Source organism: Xyrauchen texanus, chromosome 37 (genome assembly GCF_025860055.1).
Source record: "Xyrauchen texanus isolate HMW12.3.18 chromosome 37, RBS_HiC_50CHRs, whole genome shotgun sequence".
NCBI classification, from domain to species: Eukaryota; Metazoa; Chordata; class Actinopteri; order Cypriniformes; family Catostomidae; genus Xyrauchen; species Xyrauchen texanus.
The window spans coordinates 26,722,991-26,743,594 of record NC_068312.1 but is presented as its reverse complement, the minus strand read 5'-3'; the positions used below and the strand labels follow the sequence as shown (position 1 = coordinate 26,743,594).

At 36.7% G+C, this 20,604-nt stretch overlaps 1 protein-coding gene across 4 annotated transcripts in view; it reads left to right on the top strand.

The window, feature by feature from the left end:
• Positions 1–20,604, top strand: part of LOC127630513 (nuclear factor 1 C-type-like) — a 138,276-nt gene that overhangs the window by 82,133 nt on the left and 35,539 nt on the right. For all 4 annotated transcript variants that reach the window (XM_052108091.1, XM_052108092.1, XM_052108090.1 and 1 more), the window contains exons 3-4: positions 16,284–16,355; positions 17,237–17,311. In XM_052108091.1, coding sequence (XP_051964051.1) covers positions 16,284–16,355; positions 17,237–17,311 — 147 coding nt within the window. The remainder of the gene's footprint in view (positions 1–16,283; positions 16,356–17,236; positions 17,312–20,604) is intronic.

Genomic DNA, 20,604 nt, shown 5'->3' with positions numbered 1-20,604 from the left:
GGCTTAGAGTGGCTTAATGTTTAATTTAGTCACTTGTATGCACAAACATCTCACCCTGAGCATCCCAGAAGTGTTATTGAAGATGTTGTTTCATGTTGTTGTGTATTCTCAAATAAAAATCTTGGTCCATATAAATGCATCATTGGTAACACTTTACAATAAGGTTCCATTTGATAACATTAGTTACCATAACATGGTATAACAATGAACAATACTTATTAAGCATTTATTAATCTTAGTTAATGTTAACTCCAACAGATACTTATACAGTTTTAAAATGAAAAGTTAAGTTAACTTTCATTCAGAAAGTTAGTTAATGCATCTATGAACTAACATTAACTAACAAAGAACAATTCTATTTTTATTAACTAACATTAACAAAGATTACTATATAATGTCATAAATATATTGTTCATTGTTAGTTCATGATACTTAATACATTAACCAATGTAAACGAATTGAACCTTATTGTAAAGTGTTACCACATCACTTTGATTTAAAGTTTTTTATTTCAAAGATTTGCGTGTTGTGAACCAGCATAAATCATCTGGCCAGAAATGCAAGCATGCAGAGAGGTTCTTCTCAGGGTTCAAATGAGACATGAACCTAAAAGTGCAGTTTATGAAAGCAGATGAAGATGACAGTTTTTTATTGATATTTACTTATTTGCATTTTCACTCTGACAGACAGTGGTGTGCTCATGCTATATCTATTAATACAGGAATATTCCCAGCTTATTTAACTTATTTGTATTGCTTCTACTAAATAAACTGAAGTCCACATTTTATAGATGAAAATATGCATAGTTAAAAAGCATCACTTTGTATGATTTTTACATTGCAATCCATATTTATTAAGCTAATAGATTTGAACTGATGAAAGGAACTATCAACAGATGTTCCTAATTTCATGTTCTAATTTGATTTGTGTGCTGTCAGTTTTAAAGGTGTTTGGCATGCATAAATGCTTTTTATAAAACAAAACGAGTGAGACATTGTCATTTAGAGAGATAGATTATCAAAGTACTGCGTTTAATTTGTGCTCGTTAATAAAATATGCCTTTCATTTCGCATGTGTTTTTGTTTATTTAGAGAAACAAGTTCAAGGTAGATTTTAAATTTCAGGGTAAATATGCTTTTTAGGTGTCATTTTTAGGACATAACATGTGCTGTGTGTAGGTACAGTATGTGTGTGTGTCTGCACCTGCAGTGTGACTGTTGTATAGCCCTCCCTGTCTTCCTCCATCTGGCAGTGATTTGTCCAGGCATTCAGATTGAGCAAATAGCTGCAGTGTGTTATTACTGTCAGACTCCGGCAGCCCCATAATGCCCCTCTGCCACAGGAAGCTGCAATCTTGCAGAAAAGGTCAGCTGGACCAATTACACATGCCTACAATTTTCCCTTCAGTGAGTCCCTCTCAGCATCCCTCGCCTACTCTTTCCTTGCAGGCCCCCCAGTAGTTGCGATGAGAAGTTAAAGACTGTCATTTGGCTTTTGCAGTTGTGAGACATTGCCTTCCACTCCTCTGTTGGATATTTGTGAGGAATTGTCCTCATTGAATATTGTTTTTTTGTCTTTATTTTTCAATCATATGCAATTTGACCTAACTTTGTTGTTCTCTTGTGTGTTCCTTTGATGATGTGCAAAACTACATATTTTTTTAAATCAACTGAACGAATATGGAGGACTATGGTAATCTTATTTTTTTTAGGAAGCCTGTCAAAAACGGATAGATCTATTATGAGTAGGGGTGTCGATTTAAGTGTGTCAAACCACCCTTACAGGCTGCACAAGATGAGGACCCGTTCTTGCGTTCAACACAGCTTAATGGAACGCAAATCTGCATGCAGGGATCTCAAGATGTGTTTTTCTAAGTTTCAAACTATATTTAACTCATCACCGCATCCTGAAAAATGCTGTTTACGACACGACGCAAACTTTTTTATTTCTTAACTTGACTGCCAAAATAACTGTTTGCATTTTAATTATCTGAATATTTGTTTTTTTTATAATATTTTCTTTTATTTATAATTATTTAAATCTAACAATTTATAATAATTGTATTATTATATATTGATTTATTGTTATTTGTGGGGCTTTCGCAGCAAATATTATATATGCGATTAATTGCAATTAATTTGATTAATTGGCATTCCATGTAATTAATTTGACTAAAAAAATGTATTCGATTGACGATTGATAATGAGCTATTTTTTACTTCACACATTGTCTTAAAAATGCAAAGCTCATTGCGCGAGGCACTCAAAAACAGCACAGGTCAGGACACAATGGACATGTGTATGGCTGTAATGCAGTGCTTTAAAAGGACAAAATTTAAAGACAGTGTCAGTTGTATCATGCAAACTGTCAGCACACTAATTAAATCACTGCTGCCAAAACTATAATTAATAAATACAAATTTAAATCAATACAATTGTCAACCGCACCAAATGACTAGTCTGTTGTAGGATGTTTGGTCAACTAGCTGAGCATCGAGGCCCTCATTTCTGTTAACATTTCTTTATTTTTTTTAGTTTTTTCACATTTGTTTTGTTTAATGTATTATTGAGAGAATATACATTTGATTTTCTTTGTAAATGTGACTGTTCCCAACCTTCCATCTTCTCTAATTCTCTTTCTGACTCTATAGGACACCAGTATGCTGGACCACATAAAAGCAAAGGCTTCCTTCATTAAATGACAGCTTTGTGGCATCAAACTTCTGCTTACCACAGCAACTTTACTGAAAGATTTAAGAGCAGACATTCCCATTCTCTCCTCCTCTTTTTATCTCTTTCTCTTTCTAGCTCTTGTACACTCTTTCTCAGAGTGCTTCATGTTTCTCTCATCTATCCTCTAGGGATGGGTCACAACGGTTGGCTAGTTGTCCAACAACTGTCTTGTCGATTAGTAAGGTTGACTAGTTTATTTACTGTAGAACTTTTTTATATATATATATATATATATATATATATATATATATATATATTGATTTGCATACTGACAGCTTTTGGTGCTTTGGCTGTTAGTTTGCACTATAAAACCCTCTTGAATACGTGGACTTCCTTAGGGCCAATTAGTCGACCAGTCGTTCAGTCAACCTACTGAATAGTCAATTTCAATTTTTGTTTTTGTTTTGTACGCACCTATACTTTCCTGTTAGGTGTGAGATTCTTGATTCGTGGTTCATCAAATGTTTGTCAAACTTAAAACTCCCATCAGTAGCGCTTTTTGACACTCTCGTTCGTTGCCTCTGTTTTAACCTGGCTCCATCCCATTGAGAGAGTCTGCAATGAGTTTAGCTGAACACTGATGTTCGTAAGAGATTAAGATTACCCATTAAAAGTTTCCCAGTGGATTCTTATCCATGAAGGCTTGGGGGCCAGTGCAGTCTGCCAGACTTCTGAATGAATAAAGATCCACATCCCGATGCCTCTCTTTCTGTTTCTCTCTTTGTTTCTTTCTCGTTTACTCGGTTCTAAATATTAACGACTTATTGGGCAACTCTGATGGCGATGGTCAGGATAAATAACTTTTATCCTGACAGCAATCACACTCTCCAGAGAGAAAGAAAGAGAAGCAGACAGAACAGGAAAGGAAGAGTTTTATAGTGATTTGCATTCACCGTTTTTGGCCTTCAGCAGAAAACAGATCAGCAATTAAATCAGAGCTGTAAAAATGATCAGGAGATCCTTAAGAGGATATGACTGAATTGTATACATTCACTAAGCTCCTTATTAGGAACGCTATGCTAATACTAGGTAGGGCCTCTATTTGCTCTCAAAAAAGCCTCAGTTCTTTGTGGCATGGATTCCACAACATTCCTTTGAGATTCTGGTCCATGTTGATATGACTGCATCACGCAATTTCTGCAGATTTGTCAGATTCACATTCATGCTGCAAATCTCCCATTTTACCACATCCCAAAGGTGTTCTTTTGGATTCAGATCTGGTGACTGGGAAGGCCACTGTAGAACACTGATCTCCTTTTCATGTTCATGAAACCAGTTTGAGATGACTTTTGATTTGTAACATGGTGCATTAACATGCTTGAAGTAGCTATTAGAAGATGGGTAATTTGGGGCCATGATAGGATGCACATGGTCAGCAACAATACTCAATTAGGCTGTGGAAGTCAAGTGATGATTGATTGGTATTAACTTGCCCAAAGTGTGCCAAGAAAACTTCCCCACACCATTACACCACCGCTACCAGCCTTGACTGTTGACACAAGGCAGGTTGGGTCCATAGATTCATGCTGTTGGTGCCAAATTCTGACCCTACCATCTGTGTGCCTCAGCAGAAATCTAGATTCATCAGACCAGGCTAAGTTTTCCAGTCGTCAACTGTCCGGTTTTGGTGAGCCTGTACAAACTGCAGCCTCAGCTTTCTGTTCTTGGCAGAAAGAAGTGGAACTTGACATGGTCTTCTGCTGTTGTAGCCCATCCACCTCAAGGTTCAACTTGTTGTGCATTCTGAGATGCTATTCTGCTCACTACAATTGTACATAGTGGTTATCTTAGTTACCATAGCCTTTCTGTCAGCTAGAACCAGTCTGGCTATTTTCCATTGACATCTCTGTTTTGTTTTTGAAGATCAGCCATTTTAGAAACACTCAAACCAGCCCATCTGGCACCAACAATCATGCCACATTTGAAATCACTGAGATAAAATGTTCCCCATTCTGATGGTTGATGTGAACATTAACTGAAGCTCCTGATGCGTTTCTGCATGATTTTATGCATGGCACTGCTGCCACACATTTGGCTGATAAGATAATCACATGAAAATGTACAGTTGAAGTCAGAAGTTTACATACATTTAGAGCCAAATATATTTAAACTCAGTTTTTCACAATTCCTGACATTTAATCATAGAAAACATTCCCTGTATTAGGTCAATTAAGATCACTAATTTATTTTAATAATGTGAAATGTCAGAATAATAGTAGAAAGAATTATTTATTTCAGCTTTGCTCTCAAACAAATTCATCACATTCCCAGTGGATCAGAACTTTCCATAAACTTTGATAGTATTTGGTAGCATTGCCTTTAAATTGTTTAACTTGGGTCAAATGTTTTGGGCAGATTTCCACAAGCTTCTCACAATAAGTTGCTGGAATTCCTACAGACAGAACTGGTGTAACTGAATCAGGTTTGTAGGCCGCCTTGCTTGTCCATTTGGAAGACCCATTTGCGACCAAGCTTTAACTTCATGGCTGATGTCTTGAGATGTTGTTTCAATGCCATCTATTTTGTGAAGTGCAGCAGTCCCTCCTGAACTACGTTCATCTCTAGGAGACAGAATGCTTCTCCTTTCTGAGCGGAATGATGGCTGCGTGGTCCCATGGTGTTTATGCTTGCATACTATTGTTTGTACAGATGAATGTGATACCTTCAAGCATTTGGAAATTGCTACAAAGTATGAACCAGACTTGTGGAGGTCCACAATTTTTTATTTATTTTTTGGCTGATTTAATTTGATTTTCCCATGATGTCAAGCAAAGAGGCACTGCGTTTGAGGTAGACCTTAAAATACATCCACAGGTACACCTCCTATCAGAAGCTAATTGGCTAATTGTCTAAAGGCTTGACATCATTCTCTGTAACTTTCCAAGCTGCTTAAAGGCAGTTAACTTAGTGTATGTAATCTTCTGACCCACAGGAATTGTGATATAGTCAATTAAAAGTGAAACTATCTGTCTGTAAACAATTGTTGGAAAAATTACTCTAAAATATAAGTAGATGTCCTAAACGACTTGCCAAAACTATAGTTTACTAATATTAACTCTGTGGAGTGTTTAAAAAGTGAGTTTTAATGACTTCAACCTAAGTGTATGTAAACTTCTGACTTCAAATGTAGGTGTACTGGTGTTCCTAATAAAGTGCTCAGTGAGTGTACTTCTACTCTATTCTACACCATTATGTAGTGTAAATAGTGTACTCACACTCATATTCACACTGAAAATGCAAGAAAAACAAGTGTACTTCAAATACCCTGATGAAATAAAACCCTCAGTGTTCAATGTTGGACACTTCATGCACTCAGTGTTAAACTGAGTTTGGCTAACACGTTAAAGCTAGCGGCATGAAACGTGCAGATGAAACATCACTTCCATCAGCTGAAAACAACAAACGCTTAAATGTAGTAATAAACAGATATTGTTCAATTTGGAATAGTCCTACCCATTTTTTAAACTGTATACACTAGATGCTGAATGCACAGTGTATAGAGTGTCGTTTGGTATATAGTAATATAGAAAGACAAATAAAGGGAAATGTAGGGAGATGGTATATATATCACAATATATTTATTTTTGCTGGAAATTCAACTAATAATTGTTTATATTTTGATAACTATGTGGAAATGCACATTTATGGGTAATCCAGTGAACTATATACAGGTACTTTACAAATGAAATATGCTTCATCTCATTTCTGTCTTGACTTGTTTGAGATGTGTCCCTCTCTGTATTTTCACATGAATCAATGTTTCTTGTTGCTTTTATACAGTAATATAAAGCAGTCTTGCTCACACAAATCTACAGCGTTATGAGTGGTAAAGCAGAATCTCTACTTGTTGTCACATTTCCACCATTGTATTGCATTGACTGTGTTGTACTTTGATTCACTGTGTTGTGTTATATTGTCTTGTACTTTACTGTAATCAGTGAAATACAAATCCCTTTTTAGTTCAGTCTGCCAACCGTGCTCAAAATCTCTCCATTCTTCCAGCTGCATTAGATTTGTGATGCCATCGGATCTAAACTCCATGTGGACTGAGCACTCAGTTCCAATCAGTTCAAGATTGTTGACATTGGGTCTTTCATAGATTTCAATGAGTTTAAGAGAAGAGAATGTGCAGCGTTGCTAAATTATGGTCTATGATCTACAACTTAAACAGTTTAAACACTTTCCATACATTCTATTGAACATATTCTCAAATGGATGTTTACATTTCTTGAAAATGATTGTGTTGAAAGTAGTTATTCTGATCACTTAGGAAAGTAGTATCACACCTCTCTTCATTAAAGTGGAATGATTTGAGGAATCATTCGTGTCTGTATCACCAATGGTTTGGGAGGGGCTACATGCCAAAGTGTAATATAATAATAATAATATTACATTTTATTTATATAGTGCCTTTCCAAAGCTCAAGGACACATTACAGTCAATGAAAATACAGAAAAAGTAGAGTCAGTACAACATCCAGTACAAATTAAAGAACAGTATCATGAAAAAAAAAAGAAAAAAAGAAAAGTAAATTAACTTTCAGTAATATATTATAATAAAATAAACCTTTGGCTAATAGAGTTTTAGAACAGACTTTTGCAATAATGATGTTGCTTGCCTTAGCAAACACCACTAATAAAAGTTTTTCAGGATGCTCTGCAGGTAACGCACGATTGTGGCGCTGAACTGTTCTATGTTTCAATAAAATTCCATAGTTGCAGTGTAAAGGAACAACTCATTGTTTCAGTATTACTGCTGGCTGAATGCACTCCAATCTTTCTGTCTCATTGTTTCGGGATTGCCACAGCATCTCTACACTGGGAGAAAAGAACCTCTTCCTTCAGAGCAATGGAGTTTAGTGTGGTACACTAAAGATTGTCTCCCTTGGTCAGTTCAGCTGCAGCCAGGGGCAGACTGGGACTAAAAAGTGGACCCTGGACTTTCTGGCCCAGAGCGGTCCACCAAACACAGCCCACAACACACCAACCAAAGATTTGATTTTCTGGCTCAATTTCAAATTATTGTTTTGAAAAAAAAATATCTATTGACTGCTAGTCATGACAACGGGCCCCACAGTGCAAAAAAAGTCATACATTTAAAAAATATAAAACCATTGTAAATGTGATGAGTGGATTTTTTTAGAGAAAGCTCTAAAATTAACACTTTATAGTTCAGGCAAATAACATGTCTGAAAACTTTTTTCCCAACATATAGATGTTAAGTTAAAATGTACATGAAAGTACAAGGGAAAGTGTGTATTTTAGGTGCTGTGACAAGTTAGCATTTCTTCAAAGTTTTTAAAGATCTTAATCACCTTTCAACTTTTTTCTAGAAGTGTAAATAAACTATTGTCTTAGTTAATATAAGGTTGTGGAAACAACATGTATAATAATAATATATTATATATGTACTGTATATACGGTATACCTATACAAGATCATAAAATGTTTAAAATAGTTAGATCAAAGTGTCACACAGCAGGACACTGATGATTTTATGTCAATTACTCACATAACTATGTGTACATTTTATTTGTTTAGTTTTTTGCCATAAAATGTACATATACTGTATAAATAAAAATATAAATATATGTAAAACAAAATAAAAATACCTCTTAAAGTGTAGATCTTTGCAGATATTTAGCAGATTTATTGATTAACTGAATTAAAGTGTTTCTTGCGTTTTCATCTGCTGTTTTAATTCTTACCCTTGATTATTATTGAGAAATAGTGAAAAGCACTATGCTTTGACAAACGCTGTTAAACAAAAGTAACAAAGTACTTTAAACAAAGTAAACCTCAACGACTAGAAATATCTACAAAGTTATATTTTTCATACATCAATTCGCACTTCAGCTTCCACTAATGCTTTGCGGTATGAATAAATTGTGCAAATTACTATGTACTGTTCATAACTTTAGTGTTTGCAGATTTTATATATGCTGCTGTTATTGTATTTGTGGTAATTTGCAGTTATTTGTAATTTTGTGATTATTCATTTTATATAGGTTTCCACCATTATTATGATTTCTATGTCAAATAATGAGGTTCAAGTGCATGTATGGTAAAATGTGTATGTATTTTCAATATTAAAGTAATTTCAGTTTTTCAATATAAAAGTCATTGTATTGGCCTTAGCTTAAAAAGTTTTTTGAATAATCACTCTGAAATGGGGTCCGCACGGGCATGTTGGAGCCCAGTGGCCTGCCTATATCGCATGTAGGATGGGCTGGTACTTGCGCAGCAAGGCCCATATTACCCAGAGGCCCCTGGATGCAGCTGTGAATAAAGAGTTACAAACTAATCCTGCAAGGATGTTGGTTGGATCCATACACACAGAGACACATGTATTAGCGTACAGATAAACACTGTTATCAGTTGCATAGTGAAATCATTTCCCTGCTTAAAAATACAACTTAAGGTGTTACATATCTGGTCTAAGCTGTTTTCATTGCGGTTATCAATGAGCCACCAAAAACAACCTTAAGCTGGGAGACCATCTTGGACCAGCTAATGACTAGCTTAGATAAGAAGAAAAAGCATCTACCATGCTCCAAAACCAGCCACCAGCTATATATGCTGCATATTTATGCTGCCTTCTAAGTTACCTTCTGTCGACCGAAATGTACAGTTTAAAAATAGTTAATCTAATATAAATGGACTATTTTACCCTGTATTTTTGTGTATTGATCTGTACCAGCTTGCTAATGTCAAACTCTATTGGAATCTATTGTAATTCTCGTGCACTTCACTTGAGGAATGCTATTTGTTTGACGTGCAGAGTAGCTGCCTGTGTAGCGTCTCCAATCCATCACTTGTGAGGTTTAATTTCAAATAGAAGGCTGCCTATGTAGGAAGTAAACAGAGCTTATGTGTCAAAAGTCTGTTTTTGTTGTTTACTTTCGTGTGGATTTGAAAGTCTAATCATTTAGCTGATGAGGAATTTGGTGGATTTGGAGTGTATAGACTTACATTTCTGTGTTCCGACGTGCACGATTTGTGGAGGAAGTTCTTGCAGACGTTTGAGCTCAGCTGCAGTCAAGGTTTATTTTCTTACGTGTCAAAAAGAGCGAAAGTTAACTCACTCTTCCTGCCACGACTAACTGCATAATACCTCATGTTGTTATTTAGCTGTTAGTCACTTTAATAACTGAGGCAGTGCATAGGAATGTCTTTCTCGTAAGGTCATTTCCACAGCTAAAACTTTCTCTCATTTTCTCTCTTTCTCTCTGACTTTCACTCTCTGCCCACTCAGAATCTTCTCTGACTCTGCCAACTATTTAGTAGCAGCCATTTGCCTCTCTGTCTCTCTCATCTGCCCTGAACAGAGTGAGTTGGCACAGGGCAAGCTGGCACCCTTAAGTAAGGTTACTAATACTTTGTGTTCTTGCTTGAGAGAAAGAGGGAGGGATAGAGTGAGTGTGAGAGATGGAGATAGAGAGAGCCAAAAGAGCAATCTAAAATGGCTGCCAATGGCAAACTCCTCTCTGCTCATGAAATGTCTGCCAAAACAAAAACAAAAAAACTTAAATTGCTGTCGATGAATGATTCCTGCCTAGAAATGTAGCTTGTACGAAAAGAAAATGCAACAACGCTCACTAGAAATAACACCACTTTAACTGCAGTGACAGTTTTAGTATGGAAAACAAATACAACGATGAAAAGTTACTATGATGAAGGCCAATAAATCATAAAGATGCTAAAGTAAAATAAAACATTTTTGAAGGAGAGGGAAGCAAACATCTTGATAGATTGGAGAATATTTCTTTGGTAAATGATGTCAGGTGTCAGGTCTGACTTTTCCTTGTGTCTTTTGAAGGAAAACTACCCAGTCCTTTCTGAATGGAATTTAAAATGTGAGAAATCATTTCACAAAATGGCAGATGTTTACTCTATAAACTGAGAGAAAATGGACATTGTTCAAGCACATGTTATTACATCATATTTTCCATCTGCATTTCTTCTTCAGAAAGTAAATTGTTCCTGTCGCTATGTTCTTTATGTCTTTTGGTTTTTGAGAAAGTTCTGAACAAAATGGTCCAGTAATTTACTTCGTACAGCAATAGAAAATGATTGATGTTCAAGCAGATAATATTGTATCATATCTGCATTTCTACTTTTTGTTCTCATGTTTATGTATGGAAAGATAAAATGCGGACATCTCAATAGGGTTCAGAAGCAATTCCTCTCTTTATGTTGCATACGTTACTGTATTTTACCCTTATATTCATTTGACAAAGAGATTGAACACACACAAATGGGAAGGTTTTATTAATGTATGAATGATGTTGATTATGTAGCTTTTTGAGAAATCACAATAAATGGCGTACATTCACTCCAAACACTGAGAAAAATGGACGTTGTTGAAGCACTTATTATTGCATCATATTTTCCATCTGCATTTCTTCTGTTTGTTCTCGGGTTTATGTATGAAAGATAAAAAGTGGACCTCTGAATTGGGTTCAGAAGCAAATCCTCTCTTATTTAGTTTGTGTATATGAGTTTTTCCTTTGCATCAATGGGACAAATAGCTGAAACGCAAAAAAAAGGAAGGTTTTAGATGTTTTGTCATGATTAAAAAAAATTGCTTTTCGAAATGCTGTATGCTTGCTTTGTACACCTAGAAAAAATATCGGGTTTTTTTTTGGTTTTTTTATAAAATCTATATATGCGTTTCTGCTTTTTTTCCTTGGGCCTTTGTACGAAAAGTTTAAACCAGGGGTTTCTGTATTTTTTCCTTATGTGTCAGGTTTTAGGTTTGGATTAGGTTATTTTGTGTTGCTTCTTGAGAAATCACTATACAACATGGCGTACATTTACTCCATACACAGAGAGAAAACGGACATTGTTCAAGCACATATTATAGCGTTATATTTTCCACCTGCATATCTGCTTTTTTGTTCATAGGTTTATGTACAGCATGAAGTACAGTGAAAGGCTGACCCCTCACTGACTTCAGTAGCAATTACTCTCTCATTTATGTTTTGGTGTCCTCACAGCTTCACGTGGCCTTTTTGACACTGAGGTGTTTGGTGCCAACATCTTCAAACTGGCACTTTTATTTTTCCTTCCCCCATGATTCTCCTTGCCAAGGATTTGGTCAGAGGGCTGCTTGCCTAGAAACCGCTGCAGCTTTTGGCAGGAGTGTACAGGACACCGAAAACAGTCAAAGAGAAGCCGAAAGAAAGAGGGAACTGGAGCGCATCCCTCTGTGTAGCTGGCAGTGCTAATCATCCTGGCCTGCACAGAATCGCTGCGATGATAAACGTGTTTGTTTATGCTTTTGTGTTGGGTTATTTTTTATTTGATGCACTTTAAAACATCACTCCTCTCCTTTGGAACGGCGTCCAGAAGTCTCAGAATCCATCTTTCTCCTACTGTTTTAGGCCTCAGCAATTTTTCATAATCAAAACATCAACAAGCATTTGGCCCAGATCCAACCACCTCCTTTGAAATGTCTGAAAAAATTTGTAGGGTTTTTAAAGGAATAGTTCACCCAATAATTATAATTTTGTCTTCATTTACTCTTTCAATCCAGTATGACTTTTCTTCTGTGGAACACAAAAGAGTTCTTATACTAGAATGATCAAGCTGCTCTTTTACATAAGAAAGTTAATGATGATATCAAGCAAGATATTTAAGGCAAGTTTCTGTCTGTTCCTTGAACAAAGAAAGGTTTGGGAAGACATGAAAGGAAGCTATTACATTTTTTTTTTTTTTTTTTTCAAATAATATTTTTTTTCCGAAGCTGGTGTATTTTTTACTCATTAAAACATAATTAGACATGTATTTTAAGCAAAAATTTCATATTTTGTGGCAGAAGAAAATTACACTGGACTCATTATCCGAGCGGGGAAATCAAAGTTTTGATATCAGCGTGCAGTGCTCTTTTGTTGCCGCCACCTGTGTGTGTTTGCATGTGGCTGTGTGTGTGTCCTGAGCAGTAGTTTGTGGTCAGCTTGTGAGTCCTGCAGGCCATAAAGAGTGTTAGAGTCGTAATGATGTGTTGCATTTGGACGTCTGCAGCCGGTCAGACTCTCCTCAGCTTTGAACTGGCAGTGGCGTGTGGCCCATCTGATAGGGAGCATTCTTGTTGATTTATCCAGCTTGAGCTTTTTATGGCCTTTTCTTTGAATGCCTTCCAGACTCCTTGTGGTAACCAGGCCATTCTTTAATTCCCTATTGAGAAAATCCTCCACTTCTTCTTAACTCAAATTTTTTTTATGTGTTTATCTCCATTTACTCTTGCATCTATGTGGCAAAGAGCAGGAACATGCACAAATAGGAAGGTTTTATGCTTGGATTAGATTTAGTCATTATTGTGTCACTTCAATGAATTTACACTTTGGCAATACAATCTAAAGTGTGCTCTCCCAGCGAAGAAGGTTCAACGAGATTATGCCCGGCCTTGCCAAACGAGTTGAAATGAAAGAGAATATTTGAATGGTTTTAGTGCACTTTGATATGGTGTGTTTCTGATTTACGAGGATTATGAACCATTTGGCAAAGCCCTTGCGGGGTATCAGAGTGTGTATGCCTGTATCACTAACCTTTGTTTGTTTTATAAAAAACATGCGAGTGTTCGCACCCTCCCTGCTGTTTATGCAGCAACATGCTCATATGTCAGATTACCAAAGTTATCGCTGACATGTTCAACCAAATCCCAACATATCAGAGGTTTCAGTTTATTGAATGCATGCTTGAGAAAACTTTCTCTTGTGAAAATTTTGAGTCTTGAATAAATGCTGCAGCAGTTTGCATATGATTGCAATAACTAAAAATATAAAAGTATATAAATTATAGAATCAGTGCATAATTATTTAATGTTGTTTGTCTAAGTATGTTTTGTATTTGCATGTTACATATTTTGTATTCATTATATTTATTGAGAAGTAATTTGAGTATTGAACTTTTGGGTCCCTAATATGGATATTTAGGAATAAAAACAGGTTTGCAATCAATTGAGAGAGAGTTTACTGATTGTTCTCTGCATTTCCAATAAGCTTCACAAGTCGATGGGATCCAGTAGTTCACAAAGACAGAAGGAGAAAAAAGAAGGCAATTGCAGTCATATGTAAATAGAATTAGAGGTGTCACAGTACAACACATTCTAAGATTCTGATAGGTCACTTCAAACATTTTAGCACGTTACAAATATGGTCTGTTTCCACCTTCATACAAACTACAATTAGTTAGCCATAACATTAATCAAGTTCCCATCATTGTTTTTTATGGAAATGATGTGCAGATGTCATGGGTTAGCTATCAGTTATGACTACTCCTCTTTCTCTACATCAAGAAGGTACCAATAAGAGCAATTAAAATCCTTTGAGATTTTTGACTATGACAAAGGCACATAAACACACTATAAACAATGCAAACACTGAATGATTTAGACATTGCAACTGGTAGGTATTATCTCCTTCCAAGGACTGGAGGCTTTCTCCCTAACATTGGTAGAATGCAGGTCCTCGCCATCTGTGGAAAATGAGGACAGAGCACGGAGAAAGACAATGAGCACACACAAGGCCTAATACAGCACACTGTCACCTAATATGACAATAAAATCATAAAGAAATTAGACACTTTAGTTAAATGATTACATGAGGTTGATATGTTTTATGCAATGGTTACTTTTACGAATCATATAAAAATATGGATAAAAATAAGATCATAACTAAACTCTCTCATTCAATTAATAATGATTGATTTAAAATAGAATCAAATGGTTATAGAATATAGAATACAAATGATGTAATAATTATAACAGGTGTATATTTTTGTGAATAAATGCAGTATAATATAAATGCATATTCTCCAGGAGCCAGGCTAAATGAATAATTACTGTTACTGCATTTCTGGCATCAGAGCCAGACCCTCAGTCACCCCTTAGATTACATGTATGTTACTTTCACCTTATTGTAAAAGGAAAATAGGATATTGATTAATATAATAAGCAATATAAAAAACGAGGATGATAAAAGATGAGATATAACTTGTAAGAGTAAAAGAGAATTTAATATTTACCCTTTCAGAACATAAACAGATTATTAAAAAAAATATATATATATATTTTTAGCATTAGTCTTACCGTATCACATTGTAAAATAACGAAATAATACTGTCATAGATCCAGGTTTTCAACCTTATCAGAACTCCAAAATAAAAAAAAATTGTCTATATTTTCTTGGTAACTGTAACTGTGAGAGATCAACCAGGCTTGATTCCACCCTCCACTCAACGATCACTCTCCCCGGATTACTAATCTAACACACCTGTTCACTATTAACAACCTCATCAACACGTACTATAAATCACTCACCATAACCCCAGTTCAGCGTCAAGCCTCCAACAGGAACAGACTCTCACCGTGATCTTCTGAATCCCTGAAGCCTCCCGATTGCTGAAAAGTAACGTTAACTTACCTGAATACCTCTAACTTCTGTGTCCTCATTCTGTTGTCTCCAGGACTCCTGTTTACATTTCCTATCGCCAGTGCCCCTGTATCCCTCCGATTCGCCAGTGAGTCTTCTGAACCCGTTTCCAAGTATCTGCTTCCAAAAAGAGAGGATTTGTATCACTGTACTGTGACTACTTGATTCCCACATTCCCGAAGTGGTTGTGCTTACCTGTTGCCTGTCCGGCACCGAGTGATCTTCGCCGTATCTGCACCTGAACTGCCAAATTACTCACCTAACACTCTTGCCACCTAAAATAAAGCTGTGTTTGGATTCACTTACCTCTGCCTCCTTGTTTATATCCTGACAGTAACGATGTTGCTAACGCTGGCAATGATGAATACGATAGAGTGAAGAACCCAAGTGCAATTGAGTTGACTTGACTAAAACTTGACATAGACTTTACTTGACGTAGACTTAGCATGACATGTTACCAAACACAACCAAAGATACATTCAACAATACCTGACCATGGAAATCATGAGGGTTAAAAACATGATATGAGAGAACACATGACAAAGATAACCAATAAACACAAAGAACTCTAAACAAGATAAGACAATCAAACAATGAAAACAAGACACACGAATATGGAGGGAAACATGTAATCACATGAAGAGGGGAAATTACATGAAACAGGAACTAGAATTTCAAAATAAAAGACATGATATTATTTTGAATCATGAATCAACAAAATACACATGACAGTAACACTTATTAAAAAACTTAACAAAGAACATTAACTAAATTCATTGAATAAGATCATTAAAAAGTTAGAAATGAACTAATTAATTTATTTATTCTCATATGGATGTTTTTAAATACCATTCTCATTATAACAGTGCAAAAAATTACTATAATTGCTAAACTGCCAATTTACAGAAATATTTACTTTAAAGTTAATCTAAATTGATTAAAACAAAGAAAAAGTTGAAAAAGTCATGAAAAGTTCTATATGTTTTACATACGTTTTATCTCTCTACAAACCCATTTGAGTTCGCCCCTTTGCCTTTCTATATCTATTTAGAAAATCAGCTGAGCTGGTACTTATCTCTTGCTTTTTCTTATACTATCTCTCTATATTTCTTTCTCAGAGGCTGAACAGAGCAGCAGTCCTCGCACAGGCATTGGTTCAGATCAGGAGGACAGTCGAGCAGCCACCATGGGTAAGAGAGCACACACAGGCACGCACATGCACGCACACACGCGCACACACACACACACACATATACAGGAATACTTGCAGTATACATGCATACACTGTATTTGATGCAGCATTTGTACAGTATAGTGCAGTGCGGTCCTGTAAGCATTCTCCTGCACTGTACTAACATCCTGTTTACCCAACTCAACCTAGATGCACAAACGTACACCCACACACATCTCGCTCTCTCTCTGCCCAGTTTATGTCACACATGTACCCACAGGGCTGTTTCAACAGAGCTGGTCTGAAAAACTTGCCAGTTTCTCTGCATCAAACGTGGATGAAAGTCTGTCTGTGAAAGACATTAGGAGCCAAATATTGTGTGATCTGGTTGGCGGTCTTGACCTGTGGACAAAAACATCCTTAGATGGCATGCTGATCTTAGCTGGTCTCCCAGCCTGGTCCTGATGTCTCTTTGCTGGTTTTAGAGGGGTTTTGGGCACTTGTCAGCTGGGAAACAATAGCTGGCTCACCAATTAAACCAGTTGAACACCAGCTTGGCAAGACTGGGAGACTAGCTAATACCAAGACAGTAGATTATATTTTAAGCATGGTGTCTAAACATTCAGTCTTGTCCATTTTGTGGGATGATTATGATCATGATGGGATAGCTTTTGGTTCTTGTGGTACTTATGTATTTGTCAATACCACATCAAAAACTTGTTATTAATTCATTTTGCCCTCTGTGGACTAAAATCTCCGCTGAACAAATTCCCCTCATGTAATAAATGTATATTTAAATTGACTCAATTAGTAAATGTTTTTATCCAAATAGACTTGCAAATGAAAACCAAATTGAATAATTGTCCCATCATTTGTTCCATGTTTTCTTTTGTTTAACAGATGCTCCAGAGTTTCAAGAGAGCTTTGTAACTTCGGGGGTCTTCAGTGTAACAGAACTGGTGCAAGTATCAAGAAGTGAGATTCCTTCATTTATTTATTTTGATATGCTTTTGCTGTCTTTGAGAACCATGTCTACTTATTAAATCTAATAAAAAAAAAATTACCTAAGAAATACAGCTTGATTTCTATTAGACTGTATATGACCCAACTGACAAATTTCACACAGCCCACTGTCTCACCTTGCGGTTTGCACCAACGTCTATAATACCTGGAGAATTCATTAGCCATCTGTCAGCTTTCTCATTCTTCTCAAAAACAGTTGCTTGCTTGGTGCAGGACCCTCCAGAAGTACACAATTTGAAATCTGCCATCTTTGCTTATCGGCACTTACTGCAGTTTTGCATCCAGGTTTTTGAGCCAATCGCCTGAGCCATAAATGTCATGTGACTAATTATTTTGGCACTACAGGAAATAGAAGTCCTGACAGTGCTGTTGGCACCTCAAAAACATGCACAGTCCCAAGGAGGACGGTTGCATTAACTGAAAATTCTCCATCATTTACAGATTTTTTGGAAACTTTGATGGATAATTCCAAATGCTTTCCGTCATTTTGACAGACAAAAAGAAACAAGAAAATTATTTAAACCTAGTGCATCATAATCGATTTCATTCTCTCGCTCTCTCACTCCCTGTGTGTGCCCTGCCCCTGTTTATTGACTGGTATTAAGATGCGTTTAGGGAAGGGGTGTCAATCTCGGTTCCTGGAGGGCCACAGTCTAGCAGAGTTTAGCTCCAACCCTTATTAAACACACCTGAAGCAGCTAAACATGGTCTTCAGGAGTGCTTGTAGATTACAAAGAGGCATTTTGGAGCAGGGCTGGAACTAATCTCTGCAAGGCTGCGACCCTCCAGGAACTGAGTTTGACACCCCTGGTTTAGGGCAATCTGATCACAAGTGGACAGGCACCATCGTCATTTTACAGACATCACCATTGACACCTGATCGTAAAATCAGGTGATCTTTTTTTTTTTACCACATCCGTTAGTATTTTGAAGGGAGTGTGTGAACTGGTCTGATTGGAGCGATGGAGGAGTCAGGAGACAACGAGGCAGGTTCAAGTTTAGACCTTTTTTTATTGCTCGTGCTTTCTCACAAAGATATGTATGTGTATACAAAGTTATAGAGCATGATCGAGACACACTCTCCCGTCTGTCGTGCTTTCTGGCAATTCTCTCTCTCTCGCTCTCGACATTTGGCGTCCCTTAAATGTCTCTCTCCGTATCACTATAACAAGACACAGGTATTAGAGGTAATTACAAACCAGGTGACAAGCCTTACCGCTCTCTCTCTCCCGCAGACCGACACATGACCACGCCCCCCATGCCACAGAGTGTCTATGATTTCATTACTGCATACATTCATCATTACAGTATGTTAATACTGTATGTTACCACATTATAACAAAGCGCAAAAAATATAAGAGCAAAAAGAAAGGGCTAAAAAATCACTGTTTATGCCAATTATACATGCATTTCATTTTAGCGCAAACATGATATTTAGATCAGAATTCTCCATTATTTTAGTGGAGTAAATTTATTTTAACTTGAGCTGATGTGCTTGCTTCTCATCTGTGTCACTTTAAGTACAATGAAGTTCCGTGAAGTCTTGCGCATGAGCAGAGTATGTGAGTGGAGCAAGATGCAGCACACCGATGAAAGCCCACTGTCCAGTGCGTGTTTACAGCAAAACATGTGTGAACAGCCCCTGACTCGCTGAAAATCTGATGTGAACACAGCCTGAAACCCGATGGTTTGATGGGTCCCGTCGGGCTTGTTTCAGGTTAATGGCAACCCGATCTCATGAAAAGGCATACATAATTTACAAGTTACGTATGGTCTCACATGATGTTGTTCGCATAAACTCGTTCGATTTCATCACCTGCAAATTCCCAGATGTCTTATGCGGAAGTAAGCGTGAGTGCCGCACACGAGTCATTAAGGACATACTTATTAATATTATGCCCTAACCCAAAACCCTTACCTAAACTTAACCAATCAGTAGAGTTTGTATACATGATAGGAAGCCGTTGTGTGTGAATTAATCAAGTATTAGATGGAAACGATGTCCAGCAACGTCATTGGCTGTAGTGAAAGTCTTAGGAATTCAAACGAGTGCAATCGCACAATATTATATGAATAAGCCAAATTTAGAAAAGTCGTATGAATCCTGACGATTTCACCGTGAGAGTGTGTAGGTTAATGGTGTTTAACTCTGTGCTTAACACATTAATTCTTGCTGATATTTGGTGCCATTTGTTTTGCTTGTAATGGAGTGTAAGTTGAGCACACTTGGAATGGAAGAAAACAATGACGCTCCGACTTTCAAAAACTCTGCTCCTCGCTCAAGGCAAAATCATGACGCTCCACTTATCACTCTGCTTCTGCTCCGCTCACATACTCTGCGCATGAGTGTATGTGATTTTTCAAATTTTCCAACCAATCGGTTCTTACTTTATAAATCCGCACGTAACTGGCAAAGTTAAAATCTTGTTTTAGCGCAGCGGTTGATTGACAGGTAGAACTTTTAACCTAGAACTAATTGGTTTAACAATACTCATCCACTGTAATGTACTGTAGGCCTACTGTATATACTATTATAATCTATGCTATGCCCCTGAATGAATTCTCAGTTTTTATAAAACGAAAACAAGTAGGTTGGTTAAAATTATACCAGTGACAGAAATTATAAGAGTGACAGAAAATAAATTATAATTTCTAGCGCAACCTCTGGTCCCAAGCTCTTCACTAGTGACTATCCTGAGCTGTGACATCAAATTTAGCAGACCGGGGAAAAAGCAAATATCAAACTTTCAAGAGGTCTTCAAAATATATTTTTTAAAAGCAGGCAATGGCAAAACATCTACTATGCTGTGATTCATTATTTGCAATTGATGTGTTGCTTTCAACAACCAAAAAATATTCATCAGAATGCATAACTACTTTTGAATGCCATTCAATTGCGAAACATACTTTTTGCAGTCACATGGTGTAATTATTGGGCTAACTGTCCATGCTACCTATCCTGACCTTGACCCCTTGGTTGAAACTGGGACATATTTACATTTCTTAGTAAATTATTGGGACTGGTTACCCTAAGCGTGACAAAATGCTACACTGCTGTTTTATGCCAAATTGTATTGCAGCAATTGCAGACATACAACCAAGCAAGCTTGGTTCAAATGAACTCTCCTAGAATGTTTTCTATTTTTCAAGTAGCAATAGGAAGTATGATTCATTTTAGAGATTTGTTCGGCCGCATATCCCACACCTGAGTTTCTTGTCTTATTTCTTGTCCTTGCACCTCAACT